This window comes from Aythya fuligula, chromosome 1 (assembly GCF_009819795.1).
Source record: "Aythya fuligula isolate bAytFul2 chromosome 1, bAytFul2.pri, whole genome shotgun sequence".
NCBI lineage: Eukaryota > Metazoa > Chordata > Aves > Anseriformes > Anatidae > Aythya > Aythya fuligula.
The window spans coordinates 62,808,567-62,829,491 of NC_045559.1; the positions used below are offsets into that span (position 1 = coordinate 62,808,567).

Here is a 20,925-nt window from a genome sequence, read left to right on the forward strand (position 1 = left end):
TTAGGCAAAAGGGAATGTGACAAACAGTCCAGAAAGGGTGTGAATTTGCACTTAAGTGAACAAAGCCAAGGAACCAGTGCAAGATTTGAAGTTCACAGGAAGTTAACCTAGTCTGTGCATAGCAAGGATAGAGGTGAATATACCAGTAACAGAAAAAAAAGCTATTTATGTCTATGAAAGCAAGTTACAGTGTCTTTGTGTTCAGAACTGTTTTCACTACACAGATAAATCAAGTTAAATCAGTGGATATACAACCTTCCAGGACAGTGTAATCCAATGCGGTATCAAAGTACTGCCATGCTCACACTTTGCAGAGCTGTTGGCTTGCAAAAGGTGCTGAACAAGCAAGCAATAACTTACACCTACTTCTTGGCAGACAGCTATTTTTGAGTTAAAACACATGCTTGCATTTGAAGATTTGCTCCAGTTAGTATGAATTCTAACTTGGCAGGGAAAAAAAAATCCCAACGGTTATTTGTTCAGAAATTGATTTATTAATCATGCTAATTCTACCGAAAGCTCTCCTCTAAACTGCCTCCAGATATCAGCCTTGACATTTCTCAACCATTTCAAAGTATCTCTGAAGATTACAGTACTCTTTTGTTCAAGTCCTTAAATTAATATCGAATTCTAAACGGAAGTCATTTTCACTCAGTCCTGTAGGTTGTTAAACACACCAATCTTTATCAAACTTCAATGCTAACAGAATTCAATTGCAATTTTGCTTACAACAATGAACCCAAATGATTTGGACAATCGTATGATGAAGAGGAGAGAGAGATTTCCATTAGAAGTTGGACACTTAGATTGAAAGACACAATAAAAGACTGATGCCATAACATACAACTTAAGCAGCCCATTTCATCATTAAAGGCATTTTCAAACACCACCATGAATGGAAATACTTCCAGATCTTATCTCCCAGCACAGAAAATCTGCAATATTCCCTTCTTCACCAGGCCAATGTCAAAGGCTGTGAGGACATTCTTAAGTGTAAGGCAATTGCACTAGGTCTTAAATCTTCTCACTAAATAACACACAATTTGTTAATCTGATAAGACTTCTGATAAGCTTGCCATATACAAAATCCAGATTTTCTTTCAATGTATTTATACACTACAATAACTCGTGATACACCTAGATTCTTCAGTTGCTAATCAGATGCAGACCTGAGACAACTTTAAGAGTCCAGTCCTCAGGCAAAACATAAATAACTACTGTATTTCACAACACCTGGTGGAGACTGACTGGAGATGTGAGGTCTATAGTAACTCCTCCTTCCCTCCAGAAAGGATTTCAACCAGGCCAAAGGTATGCTCTGGCTTTACAAGGCCTCTTAAAATCCAGTTAATGTTTTGTAAGCTGGAAAAGAAAACATAAGCACTGTATTTTATTTTTTTTTTTTTAATGGGAGAAAGAACACACCCAGCTTTATGTTGCACCTGAGGATTAAAGTTTGTACTTGCAGAATCAAGGCAAGAATCATAAATTATCTTTTATCAGCAGCAGGTGCAGGTTGCATTCTGACCACAAAGAGGCTATGAAACTAGCCTGGAAACAAGTCTATGAAACTATTCTGGAATTACAGGGTGATGGAGTACATTCTGCTGTAGTCACTGCCTACCAGAGGAGCAGGTAAGGAGCTACAGACCCACTAAGACCTTCATTTCCTCATCTTCATTTTGTTACTTTTTTCGTATTAGCAATCATATTAGCAATCATGATGCAAGGAAGTACTATGATCAATGATACAGGAGGATGAAATCCTTTAAGTCTTCCAACTACAAATACAGCTGCTAATTCCTATTTCCAGGTGTAATTATGATACTCTATTCTTATTTGTGCATACTCATGTTCAAATTAAGCATGCCTCTTGCCTGGGAATTCCTAAAAAGACAACCCCCCGACATCCTGTTCCGTATATTTCATACATTGCCGTTCCCAGCGATACAACACGCGTGCGCTGGAGCTTTCAGACTTTGTTTTGTCCGCTTTGGCCTTCCACATCCATAAAGCCGAGCTGCTGCGACATGAGCACAGCACGTCACGCCTGCTGGAGCGCTTGCTGCCATCACATCGCAGGATCACGTGCTGCATATATACGTATGGGGGTGTGCATTAATCTGCTCGTGAGCAAAAACTTTCTGCAATTCTTGAGTGGACTTTCAGACATCTTACTGTTACAGCAAGCCCCAGGTAACACCTGCAACCAGCCTGAGCTTATCGTTGCTTTTAACCGCGCTGCGCGAAGCTGATGTGGCTGCCTTGTGGAGCGTGACAGGTGAAACGCTCCTGGCACAGGTGCGCTGCTGAAAGAAAGGGGCAAGGAGAAAGGAGGAGAGGGAAGGGCAGCCACGGCTGCGGTGGCCAGTACCAAGCACCAGGCAGGTTCACCACCGCAGCAAGCCCGGCCCGGGCAGGGGCTGGGGGTACCAGCGAGCCGCACTGCCGGGCACCCCCAGCCGTGTCCCCGGGGCGAAGGGCTTGGTGGAGGGGCCGATAGGGGTCGTGGGGACCTGATAGGGGCCGTTACCTGCCGGCGGCCCCCGGGCGGCCTCCCCCCACGGGGGGCCGGCGGGGCAGGTGCGCGCTGCTCCGCTGGAGACGACGGCGAAGCCCGGGGTGGATTTCCTGCGGATGGCTGTCCGCCTGAAGTTTATTCCCCCGGCTCCGCTCATCCTCGGGGCGGGGGAGAGACACAGAGAGGCAGAGTGAGGGATAAACCCACGGGTCCTCAGCGCCCCTCCCGCCCGGGGTCCGGCGGGACCGGCATAGCCCCCAGGGCAGCGGCGGCTTCTCCGTCCCCCACCCGCACCGCGGCTGCGGCCGCCTCCTGAGCCGGCCCCTTACCTGCTCCCCGCCTCTCCCTCCCTCCCTCCCTACCTGCCCAGCCCAGCCCTGCCCGCGGTACCTGCCCGGCAGCCGCCGGCCCCAGGCTCGGCCCCCCCCCGGCTGCACGGAGAGTCCGCGGCCGCCGCCCTGCCCGGCCGGGGCCGTGTGGGAACTTCCCCGAGCCGCCGGCCGGAGGAGCGAGTTCCCCCCCGGGGAAGTGGGCGCCGCGGGCGCGCAGCCGCTGCCAGCTGGGGCCGGCACAGGGAGCGGCCCCGCCGTCACGGCTGAGGGGGCTAGCCACCTGCACCGTGTCCATTTCAATAGGTGTTCCCTTCCCCGACATTGCAGCGGTTTGTTTCTCCTCGCTGTGCGCTGCCCTCTGTCACTGGTCACCTCTGAAATGCCTTGCCTAGAAGGAGGTCCAGTTCCTGTGGGATTTGTTGGTGTATGTAAAAGAAATCGGCCATAAAGTGTTACCCCTCTGCTAAAGAGAAAATCAGAGAATATCCTGAACTGGAAGGGACCCACAAGTATCACTGAGTCGAACTCCTGGCTCCACACAGGACCACCCAAAAACCAGACCCTGCATCTGAGAGCGCTGTCCACATGCTCCTTGAACTCTGGCAGCTCGGTGCTGTGCCCACTGCCCTGGGCAGCCTGTCCCAGTGCCCAACCATCCTCTGGGTGCAGAACCTTTCCCTAACCCCCAGCCTGACCCTCCCCTGTCCCAGCTCCATGCCGTTCCCTCGGGTCCTGTCACTGTCCCCAGAGAGCAGAGCTCAGCACCTGCCCCTCCGCTCCCCTTGTGAGGGAGCTGCAGGCCGCTATGACACCTCCCCTCAGCCTTCTCTGCTCTGGGATGAACAAACCAAGGGACCTCAGCTGATACTCATACATCTTGCCCTTCAGATCCTTCACAAACTTTGTAGCCCTCTTTTGGACACTAATATTTTTATGCCCTTCTTACATTGTGATGCCCCAGACTATAAACTGTACTCAGGGTGAGCCTTCAGAAGCTCAGTGGGACAATCCCTTCCCTCAACCAGCTAGCAGTGCTGTGCCCGATGCACCCCAGGGTACAGTTGGCCCTCCTGACCACCAATTCACACTGCTGGCTCATGTTCAGCTTGCTGTCCACCAAAACCCCCAGATCCCTTTCTACGGGGCTGATCTCCAGCATCTCGTCCCCCAGTCTGTATGTACGTATAGCCAGGGTTGCCTCTTCCCAAGTACAGAATCTGGCGCATGCCCTTGTTGAATTTCATATTGCTGATGATTGCCCAGCTCTCTAATTTGTCCAAATCTTTCTGCAAGGCCTCACCGCCCTCGATGGAGTCAACAGCCAAAACCAAAAGGTTGATATCTTGAAGCCCCCTCTTTCATGTCCAACAAAAATGAGGTAGTCAGATCACCTCCTAGATTTCGTGTTCTTGCAAACATTGGGGTTTCCTTTTGCAAACATACAAAGAAGCTGTGACTCAGAGGTAAAAGACTGATTTATTTCCTGACTTCAGTCACCTGAGCTGGGCTGGGCACATGGAAATGACTATACCTGTGTTGCGAAGAGCAGAAGGTACTCCTGCTGACTTCATTGCACCAGGAGAGCTACAGATTCTTGTAAACTAGCTATGTATGGTTAATGGATATGTACTAAAAGATCAATCATTAACTTTTTCAGATAAGTATCTTGTTCCAGAAGACTGGCACATGCTTAATTCTTCATCTGGACTCATACTGAGTAATCTTCAGTATTTAAGCATGGAGAGAGAAGAAAAGCAGAGAATTTCTCATTAGTAATTCCCAAAGCACTTCACTGAGCAGGCAAGTATGAGGCTCATTTGACAGGGGAGGAAAATGAGGTATTACAGGGAGAAGTTATTTGCTCAAAGTTGTCCAAGATGCCAGTACAGTAATAGAATACAAAATGGTAATTTATGGGAAAGTGAGACTCTAAATAGAAGACCTTTCTCTGTTTGTGTTATATATGATAACTAAACTGACATCAACGGAAGTTATTACCTGATTGCTCAAAATGCCAATTGTTAGCCAGGCATAATTATCACTAGTTATTAAATTTTGTACTTGCCCCTTCAAACATGGAGTTCTGCTCCTGGAAGGAAAACAGCTAAAGAAACAAGGACAAGTACACACACCCCACAAATCCTACCCAAATGGTATTAACTTTGTTTTGTATGATGTTTTCAGTGAGTGGTAAATTACTGCAATGTGACTTGGGAAAATAAAGAAAATACCCCAGAACAAAAGAGAATACCTCAGAGAATCCTGGTATCTCTGTGCTGTAGCATCAGCAGATTGGCTGCAAAAACTCGTTTTGCTGGGCAAATCCTTCTTCAGAAGGACACTGAGGTATGTAATGCAGTGAGGTGACAGTCTGTGATAGAAGGAAGTCATGCAGTCAGTGGATTTATGGTAATTTTAGGGCATTTGTACACTGTGGAGCAGTACAGGCCTCTCAGAGTAGGTAATTGTCCCTTTACCCATCACTTAGCCACAGCACAGACCTGGGCCAGCTGGTTGAAGCTGGCTTGAACTACTGTCCACCAGCAACATGTATGTTCTGCCTGCTACCACGTGGTAACAACTGGCCTCCCTTCTGGCATGCCCTTCCCTTTTTTAACACACTGCTCTCAATCTCTCATGTTCTCCATCTCTGGGGAGAGACAGACTTCTGGCAATGTCAGGAAGAGGAACAACATCTTTCTAATCATAAAAAGTCAGAAATAGATGTTATCTTGGAAAACACCACCTTGAATGATTAAAAGTTTAGTGTTACAATAGGAAACAGGATCTGAGAAAAGAAAATATTGAAAAAGCTTAAACACAGACAAAGCTGCCTATTCTGCTTAAAATATGTGACATTACTTGACTAAAAGTCCTGCATCGGACCTCCCACCCTAGACAGTGTGTGGGAAGAGCTACATACCCCTTTGCTCTATGGCAAGAGAGGTAACCAGTAAGCCACAGCTAACCCACATTCAAGTGTGGGCAATAGCTAGGCCATCTGGCTCTAAATCTTTCTGTGAGGGTGGTGAGAAATGCAGTGGTGGAGAACTCATTTAATTATACCTATTTGCATGTGGGAGGTACAACAGGAACCATATGGAAACCCACAGAGGTGCAAAAGGTGGCAAGGACAGCTGGCAAAAAAAAAAATAAATAAAAATAAAATAAAATGAAAGAGCAAGTGAAGGGCTTGAAACTATTCACTTTGTGCTGCTGGATGACCAGAGCATTCAGGACCTTGAAAGAAACAGGACCTTGAAGTCAACCTTTCTTTAGTTTGTAAAATGCTTCACTTTCTCTCTGTGTAAACCATTGGGCCCTCAGTAAACGTCTTTGTAGCAACCTTTTCTTCTCCAAATGGAAACAACCTTCAGAAGACTGGATTTTGACTGCTTGAGACTGCTTGTTTCTATTTTTGCATCTGGTTAAGTTTCTTTATTTCTGCTAGAGCTTATCTTTATTTTCATCTGAGTTACAGTTTAAATCTGTTCCTGAATTCAGTCTATGTTCCTGGCTTCAGGTTATGGCCTCTAGCTTTAGTTTCCCTGGGTACTTCCTTGTGCTGTACCTCTCAGTAACTCTGTGGAGTAACATATTTCTGGAGCACTAATCTACACCCCAAAGAAAGAATGCACATGAACTCGGCACCTAACAAAAAGGAAAGTATAGTGTTTCAAAGAATTACACAACATTACCTTAGTTAGAGTAGCTTATTTAGAGCTGATGTGGACACTATGTTCATTGACATCTGACAGAAAAATGCCATTCTCTGTTAAGTACTAAACAAAAATTAAAATGGGCTTTATGATATAAAAGACCCATACTTCTATACAAAGCTAAGCAAGCCAAATCTTGACTAAGTCAGGATATAGATCATCATATATTTTGCATCTTCTGTGAACTAAATATTGTATAACCCACAAACCAGTTCTGCCAGTAGGGAAGTACAATGAAAACAAGAACTGATATACCAAAAGATACGGTAGGATACTAATTAGAGAAGAATCTCACGCATCTCAGGCCTTCATGCACATTCCAGATGAAAAGTTTCTTCTGATGGCAGCAGCAGCACAATGCACAAAGCAGTTGCAGTGTGTGCAACAGAGATGCACAGAACAAGCAAGTAAATGCGAGGGAGTTACTTAAACTCAGTTAAGTCAGCAGGCAAACACAGGATCCAGCATTCAAGGACATAATGTGAATTTTAGCCTGAGGCTGTAGACTCTGGCTTCTTAGTCTGGAGAATGGTTTACAAAGATTAGAGGGACTCAAGCCTCGTGCTTGCTCCCTGTGCAGCACCCAGTGTGCAAGTCGGAACAGGGAGACAATTTACAGTTTTATACTGGCTTACACTGACAGATACACCAAGCTGTTTTGTTATTTACTCCCCACCACAAAGTGTGGTACACGTGGTCTCTTAAGTGTGGTTTTACATCTACGTGAGAAGGAGCTGTAGAGTCAGTAGTATGAATTGTGAGCTAAACATCAGAAGTAACCCATGACAAGCACTCTAGTGAGTTTTAGGCAAATCCTAGGTATTTGCTGCTGGAACAAAAAAAAAAGGATGGGTAGGTACTCACCAGAAGAAAAGCCACAACAACTCCTTTTAGCCCAGTCAATAACATTCTTCATACAGCTCTCCTGTTTTGTCTATTTGACTGTATAAGACAGAACACAGATGTTGTCATCTGGGGCCCTAGCAAAAGTAGTTGGGGACCAACCAGCAACAGGTTTTGTAGGCTTCCAACCATTCTAAGAACCATATTAAGCCCCTACAGCCAAGGTTTCCTTCTCTACTGCAGAGTAGACCACCAGATGAATGCTCATATATGTCTGCTCGTGTATGTAGCTCTGCAAGAGTACCACTGGGATAATGAAAGGAAGAAACCTTCCTGCCTCCATGTTAATTTTGTCTTACATTTTTTTTTTTTCCTGCTGTGCAGAAGCATGTTCTCTTTTGCAAGCAAATTCCTGTAATTTGTAGAAATCATGTTGAGATAAAGCTATCACATATATCCCTTAGTTTTACTGAAGGGTTGCTGCTTAGAGGAGTAATTGCTATTTAATCAGTTTTGTTAGGTAAGTCTTGCTGAATGGCATTGCTCTAACAAACTGATTGCTTTTAGAAGTCTCAGAATATTCTTCATTATCAGCACCACAGGTTAACAAAATATGTTTCCCAATATCCAGTGAATGCCAGACATTTAGATATCATTAGCAAAAGTACTTCAGCTTTGATTTAAATTAACTACAGCTGAAAGCGAGCTTCAGTAAGGTCATGTTGGTAAAAGGGAGAGAGAAAACAAGATATGCTTGAGAAAATGTTATACTCTCCTTCTGTTTCTTATTTCCTTCTGCAGGAAGACCTGACAGCCACTATGAAAAAGAGTTTAAAAAACCCACCATAGGCTAAGTTCCCCATCTGAGACATTTGAATGAGGTCTGATTTCCAGGGCCAGCTCTTCAAGGTGTTCCCCACACCCCATATCAGTACTCTCTCTAGCTTTTGCCAGAGTGAGTTATATTCACTGCTGGGAAAAAAAAAAAAAAAAAAAAAAAAAAAAAAAAAAAAAAAAAAAAAAAAAAAAAAAAGTTAGTATATTAGAAAAAAAACTGATCCTGACAGGGCCCACAAGTTGCCTGAGGTCTGACAGGAAACTGTGTGCCAGCTTTTACAGCTTTTACCAGAGGCTGCCAGGGAGCTGTCTGGGGACTGTGCTAATTGCGCTGATGGTGGCAGCAGCCAGCTCCTCGCTGCCATCTCTTCTGAGCCCCGCAGCTTCTCCCTCTTCTTGGAGGGGTCCATACCTAGTTAGGTGATGGGAAAGTCGGTAGTGACTCCTGGGACCATGAACCATGAAACAAAATGTGCTTTGCCATTGCTTTGCGTTTATTCACAGTGCCTCCTAACCTCAGCTCTTTGTTGGTGCTATGATGTATGGGGTAGTAGTTGCTTAAAGAGCCATATATGCTGTTACAGTGCTGCATACATTAAATACTAGCTGTTCCGTCTACAAATGCTTACCTAAACAGTAAGCAAATGTTTTGGTCCTCTCCTTAACAAGTCAAGCCCTAGAGAGCAACGGGCTGATCAAACATTTGAAAAGAAAGGCAAATTATTAGTTCCAGCTCTGGAAGAAAATATAATGATCTCAATATTGCAGTACTCCCATAACTTTGTTTCTTATTGTAAAAACCAAGCTGTCAGGTACTTCAGATTTCTCCTAACGAGGAGGCATATGGTACAGGCACAGGAGTCTCAGCATGCCTCTTAATAATTTATAGTGACTTTAAACAGAGAGACTTCAAAGCTGTTGCTGCATTTGCAGACTCTTCTAAGTTAGCTGCCTTCATCCAGCTTTGTTTTCATTCTTGTATTCCACAGACTCCTTGGATCTTTCTGGTTTGAAAAGTGATTATTTGGAACAAAAGCTCTGAAAAGGATATAAATGTTGGTCCCATTCCACTTAAACTCTTTCTTGTATCCCAAATCTCAAAAGTAGCATTCCATTCATATTTATATATATTTTTAATGCATTTTTGGATAACTATATGGCACAAACAGATCTTACCTCCAGAGATCTAACATTGTCTAATTTTGGAACTCGGTACTTCAAGCAAATTTTGCTGTATACATCTCAGGCTTTATGCACTGCAAATTTGTTTACCTTTACCATACAGAATTGAAACATGCTTTTATATTCAAGCATAAACAGCACTATGCATAACTGCATAGATAAAGGTTGCTCATCTTATAGATGAGAGGAGCATGGACTGAGACTTCAGAAGCTCTAGAATCTTAAGTCGGACTCTGTCACATTACTACACTCATGATTTTGAATACAGTTGTTAAAGGAATGCAGTCAATTTAAAGGAAATCCGAGTTCTCTACCAGAAAAAGAACATCTACATGTTACTGCGCTGATACTGTTGGGGGGAAAAATGTTTTCATCTTTGGCAGTGTTTTCATCTTGAGCCTAGTGAGTCAAACTGCCTTTTTAGTCTACAGGTCTGGCACACACGGAGAAGGGGGACATAGGCCTAAATAAACTAAAATAAGAAAGTGAATATTAAACCTCTGCTATTTATAGTGAGGGTCTATTATTAGCAAGCACTGCAGGGACAGAGATCCAGCTCTGAATGAACTCAAATACTAGAGAAATGCTGGTTCTATAGCATGGGCTAGCACACAGATTAAATAACTCACCTTGCTACCACATCTAAAACACTTGGTGTTCATGTGTATGCAGGAGAGATACATGTGGAGAGATGGAAAGTTAAGTGTATGGAAACTTTTATTTTATTGCATGTTGATGATGTTTTCCATCCTCCGAGTCTCAATTTGTCTATCTGTAGGTGAGAGATAACAGTACCCATTTTGCAAAGATGTTTTGGCAATTAATTAATATGCATAGAGTGCTCTGAAGATAAAAAGAACTAATTTGCATTTGGCTTAGATAACAGGAACCTTTGAAAGCAGTGGTGGCTTCACAGAGGCATTTTCTTTTTCAGCAACTTAGGACTTTGAGATTGCTGGTATTTGTATGCAGTGCATTTATATAACATTATATAATAATTTTAAATTTTGCATGGTTCAATTTGAGTCACAAGCTGGTTACAAGAGCACAAGACACTCCATGTTGTGCCCACATTCCTCTAATCTGCTCCAAACATGTAAATACCCAATATCCAGATGGAGCCCTTTCAACTCCAGTGGAGCACTGCCCCGACCTGGGGATCTCTTTAGATCACATTTCAATGGAACAAGCTGAATGCCAGGTCCATTCACTCGACCAAATCAGGTTTCCCATCCGACTTTGAATTACCTTAGTCAAAACCCATCTGACTTTCAGAGTATGTTTCCCATTCTAAGGTCTGCTGGCAGCACCTGTAAGGCCATGAAGGAGAGCTGTCTCTTCACCTCAGAGCACTAACAAACTGCACTGCTGTAGGAAGACGCCTTACTTGGATGGATGGATCAGCATTGAATCATTTGTGCGTACAGAGGTTGTGTGTCTCTAACAGAGGTTTCCTATTTCTATAGCAAAGCATTTTATTTTTGTATAGGTGGATAGAAGATGGGTACTGTAAACACAGTAGCTCTTTTTCTCCAGTTGCCATATGCCTTTACCACTTCTGTAAGGTGAAACAAAATATAGGGCCTGCACTCTCTGCATTCAAAATTTGATCTTCAAAGGGAGCTCTGTACTCACGTGGCTCTCCATCTTATATTCCTAATCTCATTAAATAGTCTCAATTTTAATACTTTAACCAATATGACATTGAACACAACTTAAAAATAAGACAGCTCTCTCTTAAGTAAGGAATCCTACGAAATCATTTAAATGGCCACAACTCTCTCTTTATTCTTTTCCAAAATTTCCTTATAAGTCACTTGTGGGAGATGAAGCTTCCACCCTTACATGGAGCTTTAGCACAAATACTATTCTCTCAATCATGTATGATTATACCAATAATTTTAAAATTATTTTTATTTTTCTCTGAACCTGGTTAGCAAACCTTATTTCTGAAGCTAGATACCTCCAATATAATATAAAAGAATCTATAAACAATAATGAGTGAAATGTATGTTTTCTAATTTACTGCTTCAGAAAAGAAGGAATCATTATTGCATAGGTCAATATTTTTTTACCGGATTATTAAGCTTCTGCTGAGTTGTCAGCTGTAGTATTGAGCCATATTTTTGTGCAAAGTTAGGACTTTCTTTTTACCATCAGGCAATCGCTCAGATGTTCCACTGAGAGGAAAGCACTTGTGACTGCCTTTAGCATACACAAATAGATGAGATCTGGTTTTATTCCAAACATTTTTTCCCAAGATAAATATAATTATAATTATCTATTTTAGCTCCATTTCCCCCTGTATTTCATTCTATATATAGAACTTTCTCTTCTACGGTATTCACAGACTACTAGAAGACATGGATGTCAGGCCCTTCAACCTGTCTCTCTTCAATATTAGTATTTTTGTTCTTATTAGTGGTTTCCTGAAATCTGGGTTTCAACATTGCTCAAAAAAAATAATAATAATAAAAAAAATCTTTAATACTCTCTAATATTGAAGGGGAGGAACACCTGGCAGAAGAAAACTGTATCCTGAGCAATCACACTTTTGCTAAGATGATCACATGACGCCTTTGCCAAAGGCACTTCCTGCAAAGACCACAGCCAAGGTGGTGGGCTGAGAGACCTCCCCGTGCTTGAGGAGAAAAAGGAAGCAAAGAGAGAAGTGGGAAGGATTCAGGCAAGTAGCAGCTCTCACGCTGTCACTGTGCACAAATCCTGTTACTATCCAAAGCACCTCACCAGCCAGACGAAAACAAAGCCCACTAGTAGTTCCCATTGAGTCCAACATCACAGAGGCCAAGCAGGCTTGGAGGCACAATCCTTACTCCGGGCCTTTTCCTGGCCTGTTCCTAAAAGCTGCATACCGCTGCCTCTTGGGGACCTAGGGAGCTGCAGCGGCCACCTGCCTGCCACGGCCACGCACCTGGAGCACTGCAGGACTGGCTGCCAAGGGAGGGCTTTTGACCCCCTTGCTGTCAGAGTGAGGCACTTCCACAAGGGAAAAAGGTTTTTCTGACTTTACAATCAGCCATGATATGCTGTACTGAATGTGGCGCGCCCAGCCCAGTTTTATGCTGACTTCAGCCCTTACTTTGCTTACATATCTCCTGAGGGTGGAGATTTACATCTTACAAGGCATTCTTGTACTGAGACCTTATTCAGATGTTGGAGCATTTCAGAGTGCTCAAATCTACTGGTAACTTTATCTGGGGAATCAGTCTTTACTGTAATATCTGCTTCAGTCTCAGAAAATAGAGGAAACACATTTTCTTTAATTCTGATTCCCCTTTCCTTTAATGTTGATTTCCCATTTCAATTTCCTTTCCTTTCATTCCAATACCTTTTAAACTTACAATTACAGATCTTTAAGAGATAAATAAATGTAAAAGCACAAGCCATGAACACACTGCAAACTGACAGAAATACAAGCAGACCAGACAGCATGGAATTAAATGAACAAAAATGGCCAGTTTATTCACTGGAACAGTTATGCATTACACTGTAATTTCAATTTGAACATAAAGATGTAAGAATCGGTATATTGGCTTTTTAAATTATTTTCTTCGGCACTAGAGTGTTTTTCCCAACCATTTGACTGCATGATCATATTACACATGTTACAAGCACAGACTTTATGAATCCCTCACAAGGCATTAATCTGGGATTGTCTACAAGGACAGGAAAGAGTTAACATGGGAATTACTTCAATTTTAAAAACAAATGATGCATTTTTGGAAACAAGAATTATTTAACTTTTTTTTTTGCCATTTTCTTCTTTTTTTTTTTTTTTTTTTTTTTTTTTTTTTTTTTTTTTTTTGCTCTGCTTTTAGCATAAAGAAGCAACAAGAAGAGTTTCCATTATTCAGTCTTTAGCAAATGAACATATATACTTTCATATTCTTCACCATCTAGAAACACTTCATCATTTAACCCAAGAAGGCAGGACAACATAATGTCAATTCAAATAGGATTAGCTGAGTTATCACAGCAGAAAACATACTGTATACAAATTTGTGTTTGTCACAATCTCCACCAATGTTAAAACTCTTTTGAAAGGAACACAGCAATCTGTATGGTCAATTAGATACAGAACATCATGCAAATGGAAACATTCAATAGATTACAAAAGTCACAAAACATCAGTTTTCATTTTTTAAAGTTGTTTACAAAGGATCAAGTTAATTAACCCTTTAACAGTCAGACCACAGGGCTGAAAAACAATAGGGCAATAACTAATAAAATGGACTTAATTTATCCACTGGTATAGCACACAGAGCCATACCTGTGGATGGGGAGGAAAAAAAAAAAAAAAAAAAAAAAAGCTAGATTACTCTTATTTCTTATTCACAGCTGATGGAATAACAACTAAGCTAGCAAGCCAGTCTACTCAAAAATTTTATCAATTACTTGTTTTCGATGATTTCCAAAATACTCTTGAAATCAAGTAACTGTATAATTTGGTTTACAAATGCTGAGAAAAAAACACTCTTCTCCACTGTTTCTTTTATAGCAAATAATGATAATCAAAACAAATATGGTGCTTCATGGAAAGACACTTCTGAAACAAAGCCCTGTCACCCCAGAGTCTGCTTGCACATTGACTCCAGTCATGGAATATAGGATTTTTGCTTTACCCTTTGTCAGTTTGTCACTCAATTGCCATTATACTTCATGAAAGGGATTTTCAAGAACTCCACAGGAAACAGATTAAAATCCAATAAGGATTTAAGCCATGCACCTCAGAATGAAAGATACAGAGTCAGTGATAGTCCTCTTGCCTTTCTAACATGAGAAATATGCAGATCACACAAGAATTAAGAATTTTCTAGCTTAATTATGGATATGGAAAAGCTACATGATGTTAAGAATCTCATGCACGCATTTTATGTTGCATATTTAGATGCAGTTATGCCTGAAGGCAAAAGGCAATTGCTTTTTTTTCGTTTCTTTCCACAGGATGCTTAACTATACTAAAAAACAAAACAAAACAAACAAGCAAACAAAACCTTAATGGTTAAAAATAGTCTGAATACTATATATCCCTTTCAGACTCACTGCACACACAGCAAGCAAGGGAAAACTGAAGAAAAGTGATGACCAGCATTTTTAAAGAGGTAACTATAGCAATTACCATTACTTCCAAGGTAAAACATCAGTGTCTGCCATTTTCAAACACAGATTTCCTAAGTAGAGAGAAATTTTACAATAACCTATGTGGATGCACATCTTCCATCAGAGAAAGGAAACAGCCCTCAGAAGGGTTGATGCAATCTATACCTGATGGTGATGATGAATCCAGCTATAGCGGAACTGGCAGCGCAACTCTTGACACTGGCATGGCACGCTGAGCAATAAGGTTGGTATCAAAGTAAGGGCCCAGGCTCCTGGGCGTTGTTCCCAGCCTGCTGAGGACTGGTCCATATTTTATAAACAGCTGTACTTCGATATTTACAACCTAACTAGCACGAGCAGCCTTTGTAGGTGAGGTCACGTTGCATAAGTGAGGTTATATTTTGTAACGTAATCTTTCTGTTAACGCTTTAATATGGTAAATGGCTTAATCAAGTTATCAATCTTTCAAAATCAAAAGTAAACTGAAGGTCATCTTGGCATTAAGAGTTGCAGCATTACATTAGTTATAGTTCACTCTATGAGCCCTACTGTACAGCTATGGTTACATTAATTTACCGTGAAAAATGTGGATGGAGCAAGCACAGAGGTGCCAACCTGTCAGTCAGAAAGAATATCACTATCGCCTCCACATAGAAGGCAGAAACTTCCATATGATTAGCATGAGAAATGATAATATTTCCTCTTTCTGTAAAAGCTTCTATTAACCTTCTGATAGAAAATATATTTTCCATACTATTATATCTTACATCTTTCATTCCCCTTATATTTAAATCTTTTTTTCTTTTTTTGTTTTTTTTTGTTTTTAATTTTCCACACATTTCCTATAACTGGATTTCCAGACTTTTATCATTTCACTGAACAAACAATATTTTTTTCCACTGCATTGGAAAATAAAACTCAAAACAGAATGCTGCAGAAATGAAAAGGCTATTCTAAATCCAAGGAAATTTCAAGGCCATCACAGAGAACAAAAACTACATTTCAGTAGTATGCATGTGTCCTGCTTAGGACACATTTCAGCAGTTCCGAGTATACTCAACCATTAGGCAATATATATACCCTTTTCTTCTTAATCTTTAAAAACCAGGATAGATAACACCACATCATAAATTAATTTTAAACGGACAGAGTATAATATTTTGCAACTCAAAACAAACATACAAAAAAAACCCACTTTTGTGTCTGGTTTTGTCTATGTAAATATTTCCTACAAAATATCTCACAAAGTTGCATGCTACCAATCACTATATAATAAAGAAGAGTTTATCATCTCAAGTTCAAGATATGTATTTTATTTTGTAGTGGTTAACTGACAAAAGTTGTCCCAGGGACCTACACAGTTTTGTAACTTACAATGCAATAACTACAGCCTTTTGTACATTTAAGTTGGTTTGTTTCTAGTTCTCTTAAATTTCCAACATTTACTTGTTTTATTACATATTAAAAAATGCAAATTGAAAACTTAGAAATGAAGAATTTAAAGCTTAAGAGAATAAAAAATTTAATAAACCCACTTATTTCTATAAAACAGGACCACAATTTCTATACCATTAAATGCTGTTTTGTAACTCTTGATCCACATGGACATACCAGTACAATGTTTCAGTTTCCCAAAGTTGCTCTGCAAATTACAATTGGAAACAAATACGTTACTAAACAAATGTTCCACTATATCATTTTTTCATAAATTCATATCTATATAGAAAGGAAATGTATTTCACTGAATTTCTGTTTAACTAAAATTCAGGGCAAATGTTTGCTTTGGATATGAAAATAGGAAAAACTATTCCAAGTACAGCCCGCAGTAACTCTGTTCAATGTGCAATGCAAATTCTTTTTTTTTTGTTTAACAATATACAGAGCTTTCTTTGTTGGACGTAGCCATTGCCATGTTTTACAAGGTAACTATACCTGTCTGGCAATGTCAGGAATTGTGAGGTGCTCTTGAAAGGCAACATTTGCCTCAGACACTTTTTTATTATTTTTTTTAATTTTAATAAAAATCAAAATAGCAGCTAATCTCCATGTCAAACTATGATAGCGCTGAACAAGTTTTACTTGACTTTTGTATGACAAGACAACACATCAGTTAAGTACGATACTAAATAGTTATGTAAATGTATACAAGAAGAACCATGTGAACTGCATGGAAACCTAAGCAGAAACACTGGTGAGTATTGTCTGTTTGATCTGGTTAGAATTTGATATCAGTCTGTTCCTATTTTCCCCACCTTTGACTCTGAATGTTTTGTTACAATAGCTCAGCTGCTTTGCCAAGGCTGTACAACATACACAGTTGATTACATAGAATATTTCTATTTACAGCACCTTCATTACTGGTACCATGGAAATAATGATTGTTAGGCACACTGATTGGTCACTGATTCTTTCCTCTGCTGATGTTTTGTGTATCATAACATTTGGTAAGCACTGTTGCTAACAGAAGACTGAGTTCATTTTCTCAGATTCAGGCAGAATATAAAAGAATTATTCCAACCATATCTGCAGCATTTTTTTTCCAGCTGCTCTGTACCTAAGGCTGTACTGTGCTTCTCTCTTGTAGATCACACTCATGCTGCAGGGAAGGAATAAAGATGTGGAAATATCTAAGCCTTTCTTCCGTAAATAAATTAAGGCCACCTGACCGAGCAAGGAGTATGCTATACCAACAAATAGGCAGCACTGAGGACTTCTCCTAGCTTATGGCCAAACAGGAAGACCACGTGTGCTGAACACCTTACATAGCCACTTGCCTTGCTGTCAGGTATTGTGCAAAATAAATTCTGCTATCCTTGGTTTTGTTCTGAAACTCATTATTTAAAAACAAACAAATAAAAAATGATTTACTCAGCTTTTACAGGAAAGAATCTTTAACTAGGAGCACTGTGCACTGTTGCGATAGAGTCTGCGTAGCGTAGATCACCTGAGTATTTGTCATAAACTGACATTAGCTAAGGTTCTGTATCTGTTGATTTTTGGCAAGGAAAAAATGCACTACAGTAAAGTCCTGCTAACTTTGATCCACCATTAACCCTACCTGCAGCAGTTATTTCACCACAAAATACTTCACTTGAAGTGCCTACAACTTGGCCTTTCATACTAGCCTTTCACAGTAAGGCCTCAAGCTAGTATCCTGAATATGGGAGCAAGAGGAAAGAATGTTTTTAATTAGCACACAACAGTTTACTTGTTTTAGATTTTTTTTCTCAGATACCAAATAGAAAGCAGCCCAAAAAAACAGCACCAATTCATCTACTTGTCTGAAATGCAAAAATATAATCACAATGCAAGGAAACAACTGAAAACAAATCAATACATCCTTTCATCTCCTTCTTAGGCTTAATAATTATCTTTCAGTGAAGAGCTAAAACAAAATCAGAAGCTAGTGAAATAGGAATCAAAAAAAAACAAGTGCATAAACAATATCAGTGCAGCAGCAAAATATACAGTCATTGTTAACATTTCAATTCCACCCATTGCCAGCATTTTTGTGCAATAAGAATTGGCCATATGCTGGCCAATGCAACAAGCCTCTTTTTAATATTAACACAGTCATTCTTTGCTTAAGCTATTTCTGCTTGTTTTTTAAAAAAAAAAATGAATTAAATACAATTCTCACAAAAAAGACTGTATTTTATAAACACAGAATTATGGTGCAAATAAAGTAAGAAATAAATATCACACCCTTAATGACAAAAGGAAGTTTGAACTGGTTCCTATGGCTGAACTTAGAGGTTGTGAGGGTAGGATTTTAGTAACATACTTTTTTTTTTTTTTTTTTTTTTTTAATATTGGCTTAAGTCTCTCATTGTATCAGAGGTAAAGCCAAGCAGCTGGGAGGAATAACTTTGTTGAGATATTAAATTTCACTATACTTTAGTTGTGATAGCAAAGTTTGAATACAATCAGAGGAACCATAAAAAGTCTTCTTGATAGGTTGGGCTCTGTGCTTTGTGTTCTTCTTCTCAACCTTCCCTCACTTGCCAGAGCTGTGGATATGAATCCATGCTTGTCGATGCCGCAACAAGGCAGGATTGTCTACCTGCTTGTTGGGAACAACCCAAACCTTTGTTGCATGAACTCCACTCTGTTTGGATTTTCTCTTACGTTGCATATGAAGATTAGGGATAAGGAGGAGGCTTAGAGAGACAGTTGAGAGGGGCACACTGAGAGCTGGAATGTGGCTGCTCTTCTGGAAGAGCACTAGGACTGAAAATTAAAAAGAAAAGAGAAGAAGTGCTTAAAATACATAGCAAACATTTTACAAGCATGTCAATTGTACAATGCTTGAAACAAATTCTAAAAGGCAATGAAACTGCATCTTTAAATCTGTATCCTCAAATATACAGTATAAAAAAATCCTCAGCGCACACACACTTGTTGGCACCTGGATTTACACATGAAATACCATTGATAGCCTGCCTGACAGTTTCTGTATGCAATTGTTGTTTGCATGCTCTGATGAAAAATACTCTTTGGAAAAATAAATGCATTTGTGAAATGGGAGAACAAATTTGAAGGGCGATATACAGGTGCCATCTTTATGTGAATGTTAAGAATTGTATATATACAACTGATTAATTGCTCTAAATGAAGGAAAGTGCTAAATTGGAAATCAGGTTTCAACACTTCGTGAAAACATGTCCTCTTACTAAATGCAACCTATTATCTAGTACATTCAAAGAAATACAGGGTAACTTTCCTCATCAGGCGACAAACATTATGTATTTTGTAATCACCACTTCCAAAGAGTTTTTGTTTTACATTTTTGAATCCTCTTCAATTCTTTTTGTTGTTGTTGTTATTTCACTATTTTTCATGAACAACTGTTCCGATGACAGCATTCACCTGTCAAGCCTCTACACATGCATTTAGAGCGTAGCCTGTAATGTATTGCAGAGGGATCTGAACTAGCTTTCAACAAACGTGGTGTGGTTGGAGTAGCAGTCTAGCAGTGGCAGCCCGAAGATAAGGGGCAGCTAACAGGAACACACCCTGCTTCTTGGTGCAGAGTTCCAGGATGCTCCTGCTAGAAAGCTTCAGATATGCAGGCTGTCTCACTTAAGTCAGCCATCTACACTACACAGCAGCAGGCAATGAGGACACAGCTCAACTGAGTCCCATATCATTCTGCAGCCTTAGCCTGTGAGGATGAACTTCAGCTCATCTAGCTGATGTCAAGCTAAGTGTCAGCCATTAAACATTCAAGGAAAGCACACGGCAAAACAAGATTCAAAAACAGAATACAAATAAATGGAATTCGTTTTTAAAAAAAATGTCTAAGAAGAATTTTTACTTAATGCTTCTTTAAGTTATTCCAAGCTCAACAGCATGATGTATGATGAATCACAATCATTCACAGCCCTTTCTTCAAGAAAATTTGCCTTTTCCATTTTCCTTCTTTAGAAACCGTGCTGTTACACATTATCTCTACAGTACAGACTATTGAGTGCTGGCTGAAGGAATGCAATTAGTCTATTGTTGGAAATGAATCAATTTGAAATGCCAGAGGTATTTGCAAATCTGCCTTTGGAAATGCCAGCAGTACTGAAAGCGTCTGTATTTCCACATATAGCATCTACTTCAGGAAACAAAGAATGGCATTGCACTTTCTTGAAGACAAAAACAAGTGTGTATCATCACCATTAAGAAAGATGATGACAATGTCTGTTTTCAAATCAGGGGAGCCAAGAAGATTATGGCCAAAAATCCATAGGTATTACAATTCAGCAGGAGCTGGAGTCCTTGCATTGCTGAGCTTATTTGAAGATCATGGACTTCCATGTCTTCAGTTAAACTCTGTCACATTTGTGTTCCTGAAGATGAGCTGTCTGATTTGCAAAATGGCTGGTGAGAGCAAGCTATAGGAGCTTAGGACCTCACTGGCTTCATTTTGCACTTGGCTGTCTGAGTAGGTCAGTCCCAAAGTGTTTACTGTTTTTTTAGGACTATGACTCCTCAGTTTATATATAGTCTAACATTAACCACCTAGGCATAAATATTTCATCCAAAATATTTTCTTGAAGCTTAGCAGTTGGACTTGTTTAATCAAAGACTGAAAGAACTCAAACCTAAGCATTTCTTTCCATGGCTGTAATCATCCTTTTGTTCTGTCATATTCTGCAACATATAAATGCAGATAGAGAACCTAAAGTGGGATCTGAGTGAGATCATTACCTACTCCTCTCAAATGAGCCTGTATCAGGAGTGACTTAAGATAGACTCAAAAGCTCTGCGTTTACTCTAGAACTTATGAAGAGCCAGCTCCAGGCTTCAGCACCTCCTAAGTTTTCAAGATAATCTTACTAAAAGCCCTACTCTTAAGACTTTCAGAGAAATTAAAGTGAAT

General features: G+C 40.3%; 1 protein-coding gene across 13 annotated transcripts in view; it reads right to left on the reverse strand.

Annotated features, from left to right (window-relative positions):
• Nucleotides 1-15,847: 15,847 nt before the first annotated feature.
• The window catches only part of BICD1 (BICD cargo adaptor 1), a 172,732-nt gene continuing 167,654 nt past the window's right edge, over nt 15,848-20,925 (reverse strand). For 4 of the 13 annotated variants that reach the window (XM_032205289.1, XM_032205279.1, XM_032205326.1 and 1 more), the window contains one exon: nt 18,625-18,785. In XM_032205289.1, the coding sequence (XP_032061180.1) occupies nt 18,698-18,785 (88 nt within the window). In that variant the 3' untranslated portion in view covers nt 18,625-18,697. Of the gene's footprint in view, nt 18,786-20,925 lie in introns of all 13 variants that reach the window. The other 9 variants (XM_032205306.1, XM_032205297.1, XM_032205374.1 and 6 more) reach the window with 5 other exon arrangements.